The sequence below is a fragment of the Myotis brandtii genome, unplaced genomic scaffold, assembly GCF_000412655.1.
Source record: "Myotis brandtii unplaced genomic scaffold, ASM41265v1 scaffold632, whole genome shotgun sequence".
Taxonomy (NCBI): domain Eukaryota; kingdom Metazoa; phylum Chordata; class Mammalia; order Chiroptera; family Vespertilionidae; genus Myotis; species Myotis brandtii.
This window is the reverse complement of record NW_005370419.1, coordinates 205270-209390: the sequence shown is the minus strand read 5'-3', so window position 1 is coordinate 209390 and position 4121 is coordinate 205270. Positions and strand designations below refer to the sequence as shown.

Below are 4121 nucleotides of genomic sequence, written 5' to 3'. Positions count from 1 at the left end.
AGGGAGGAGGAGGGGGAAGAGGGGGAGGGGGAGGAGAGAAGAAGAGGAGGAGGAGGGGGAGGAGACGCGCGGGCTGCTGGCCGCTGCGCTGACCTGTACTTCAGGAGCAGCTTCAGGACCACCGAGCGGATGACGGGCGTCTTGTCCACGACGTCGTCAAACGGGGACAGGGACTTGGTGTGTTCACGGTGCGCTGAGCCAGAGAGACGGGCGGGAGGAGGACTGTGAGGCACGCAGGTGGGGACGCCCGGCAACGGGCTGTACAGCCTCACTCGGTCTGGCCCTGCCAGGGCACTAGGGGCGAGTTAATTCACTGTTTGACCAAACACAGCAGGTTCCTGTTTAAGTGGGTAATTTTTAAATATGTTTTCACTGATTTCAGAGGGGGAGAGAGAGAAACATCAGTGATGGGGGAGAATCATGGATCAGCGGCCGGGACTGGAACCGTGACTTGGCTCACAGGTGGGGCTAATGGATAACCGTGTGTGGCCCACGAATGATGCTATAAATATCCAAACGGGCCCTGGCCGTTGGGCTCAGTGCTTCAGCGCTGGCCTGTGGACTGACGGGTCCCAGGTTCAATTCCCAGTCAGGGCACAGGCCCAGGTTGCGGGCTCCATCCCCGTAGGGGGCGTGCAGGAGGCAGTTGATCAATGATTGTCTCTCATCATTGATGTTTCTCTCTCCCTTCCTCTCTGAAATCAATAAAAAATATTTTAAAAAATGAACGAAAATAAAATAAATATACAAATGGCCCTCGGCAGAGCCCCCGCCCCCCGGGGACAGGAAGCCGCGTACTCTGGGGTGCGTCTCGGAGCAGCGTCTTCTCCACGAAGAGCAGGGCCAGCAGCGCCTGGACCACGTCCTTGCTCGGCGGGCAGTTGTCCTTGAAGCACAGGGTGGACACCAGGTCCACGAAGAAGCTGGTGCACAGGCGGCGGAAGCGGGCGTGCTGCTCGATGGCGCCCCTTGGGGACGGGAGACCTCGGTCAGAGGCTGGAGGACGGCCAGGTTCCCTCCACGCACCTCGTGAGGGATGCGGGCGGTGTGTTGTTTATTAACGGAGATGTGAGTGTCCCCGCACACCGGCTAGAGCCGGCCCGGAAAGGTGCTCTCGGCTCTTCCCGGGGACAGAGCGTCCGGACCAGCCGGCCACACACCTAACATCCTACTGCAGTGATGGCGAACCTTTTGAGCTCGGCGTGTCAGCATTTTGAAAAACCCTAACTTAACTCTGGTGCCGTGTCACATATAGAAATTTTTTGATATTTGCAACCATATTAAAACAAAGATTTATATTTTTGATATTTATTTTATATATTTAAATGCCATTTAACAAAGAAAAATGAACCAAAAAAATGAGTTCGCGTGTCACCTCTGACACGCGTGTCATAGGTTCGCCATCACTGTCCTACTGTGTCCCAGAGGCCCGGGCGTGCACCCCCGGGTGGAGGGCAGGACGCCAAGCCCTCCCTCTAAGCCCTCCCTCGGGGTGAGCGGGTGAGGCCCCACCAACCCCCGGACTTCAATAGCCTGCCCGCAGCCACCTGGCCCGCTCCCCTCAGGCCGGGCGCTGGGCGGGATAAACCCCCGCATGCGGCCTCTCTGGACGCTGCCTGCGACCTGACTTCCTGGGTTTTCTCCTGACGTCACTGACCCCCCTCTTCAGCGTGTGTGTTGGGGAGACGGTGATTCCGAGACACCAGGCACTAGAAGGGCTCATCTCCCCAGCAGCCCCCACCCTGTGCCTGAGGCGAGTGGACTGCTAGTTCGGGTGCAGTATTAGCAACAGAGGAGGAAAGGCTTTCTTGAGGGAAAAGGGTGTTTTCTTGTTCATTCTCACCCGAGAATGTTTTCCATTGATTTTTAGGGAGCGTGGGGGAGAGAGGGAGAGACAGAGAGAAACATTCATGGGAGAGAAACACGTTGATGGGTGGCCTCCTGCATGTGCCCTGACCAGGGCCCGGGCCAGGGAAGAGCCTGCCACTGAGGTACATGCCCTTGACCAGAATCCAACCCGGGACCCTGTGGTCTGCAGGCCGGCACTCTATCCACTGAGCCACACTGGCCAGGGCCGGCTAAGTGTTTTACCTCGTCTCCTGGGAAACCGTGGGGGAGAAAAAAGCTTTCTTGAGAGAAAATAAATACTGTTTTACCTTGTCTCCTGGGAAACTTTGGGGGAGAAGCCGTCGGGCAGCTCAGTCAGGCACAGGGGGCAGGTCATCTGCCCGGGGGTGAGCCACCGCCTGATGCAGTCCAGGCAGAACACGTGGTCGCAGGGCAGGCAGACCGGGCTGCGTGGGTCACCCAGGCAGACGGGGCATGACTGGACCCCGAACCTAGGACCCAGGGTGGTGGTCAGCGCTGGCTTGGAGGTGCCGGCAGGGAGACGCTAGGAACCCAGAGGGTCCGACTTCCCTCCCTCGGGGCCGCCGGGGAGCTCACCGGCTGAACGTCCTGCTGGCCCGGTCCTTACACTCACAGAGCGTGGCCATCACCGCCGAGAACGGGCGGAAGGTCTTGATGTCCGAGTTCCCCTGCAGACACTGGAGGGAAAGGCAGGGGCCGGGAGGAGGGTCAGCAGCGAGGAGGGCGGGTCAACCAGGCCAGGCGCCAACGCCCACCCTGCCGGCCAGCGGACACCTGTGCGGAGGCCCCGTGTGTGTGTGTGTGTGTGTGTGTGTGTGTGTGTGCGTGTGTGCGCGCATCGCTATCCCGAATGCTCTTGGTGATGGTGCTGCTTTTGGGGGAGGGACGCATGCTTTTTAATTCTCACCCCAGGCTTTTTCCATTGATTTTTCAGACAGAGTGGAGGGGAGGGAGGAGGGGGGAGGGAGAGAGAAACATTGATGGGAGGGAGACACATGGATTGGCTGCCTCTCACACACGCCCTGACCAGGGCCGAGGATTGAACCCCTAACTGAGGTACGTGCCCTTGACTAGAATTGAACTCCAGACCCTTTGGTCCATGGGCCATGCTCCAACCATTGGGAAAAACTGGCCAGAGCATGCATCTACCTATCTATCAATCATCTATCTATCTATCTATCTATCTATCAATCATCTATCTATCTATAATATCAGAGAGGAAGGGAGAGAAAGAAACATCCATGATGAGAGAGAATCACTAATCAGCTGCTTCCTGCATGCCCCACACTGGGGATGGAGCCCACAACTCGGGCCTGTGCCCTGACCAGGAATCGAACTGTGACCTCTGGTTCATAGGTGGACGCTCAGCTGCTGAGCCATGCCGGCCGGGCTCCTCTTCCTGTTTTTAAGGTCTAACCCAGCCGTGGGCAAACTACGGCCCGCTTGAAATGAATAAAACTAAAAAAAAAAAAAAAAGACCGTACCCTTTTATGTAATGATTTTTACTTTGAATTATTAGTAGTTCACACAAACGCTCCATCCATGCTTTTGTTCCGGCCCTCCGGTCCAGTTTAAGAACCCATTGTGGCCCTCGAGTCAAAAAGTTTGCCCACCCCTGGTCTAACCCCTCCTCCCACCACGAGAGATTTCAAACTTTAAGTGATAATGTAAGGACCGCTGTGCATCTACCGCCCAGCCCGAGGTAGATGGGTGGTCGCTTTAGAGACACCATGTCATGGGTCCAGCTGCAGTGCCCGTGTGCCCTCCCCTCCCCAGGAGGGCGGGACCCTGCGCGCAGAAAGGCCTGTGACCTTCGGGTGGAAACGTTGTGTCCCTCCGCTGCCACCTCTGCGCCTGCCCCTCCTGCATGCACGCCCTCCTCCCTCCTCGGGGAGCTGCCTGGCTCCATGACGGCTGCCCCCGTCCCTGTTCTCTCCTCTTGGCTTCTAGAATGTTCCCGATTTTTGGCAAGTGGAGGGGGGGCTGGTGTGCGGCTCTGGGGTCCTGGGCGGAGCCCTGCCTCCCCCTTCTGGGTGCGGTGGCTTCCATGCCGGGATCCGCTCGGACCGAACCGAGGACAGGGCCCAGGACCCAGCAGTGACCGCCGAGCCCGCTGGCCTGTGTGGGGAGGTGGCTGCCCTTTGCACTTTAGACAACCTTGCGGCGCTGACAGGCGCACAGCGCCCTGCAGACAAGCAGAGGCCACACCGCGGTCACTCCCGCTGGACACGGGACCCTGCCCCCCGCGGCCG

General features: G+C 58.3%; 1 protein-coding gene across 1 annotated transcript in view; it reads right to left on the bottom strand.

Annotated features, from left to right (window-relative positions):
• RNF213 (ring finger protein 213) overlaps nt 1-4121 on the bottom strand; it is a gene marked incomplete at its 5' end in the record, with an annotated part of 65748 nt that overhangs the window by 19682 nt on the left and 41945 nt on the right. Inside the window, 4 exon segments of the mRNA XM_014528383.1 lie at nt 94-193; nt 799-968; nt 2157-2339; nt 2446-2585. Of these exon segments, the coding sequence (XP_014383869.1) occupies nt 94-193; nt 799-968; nt 2157-2339; nt 2446-2585 (593 nt within the window).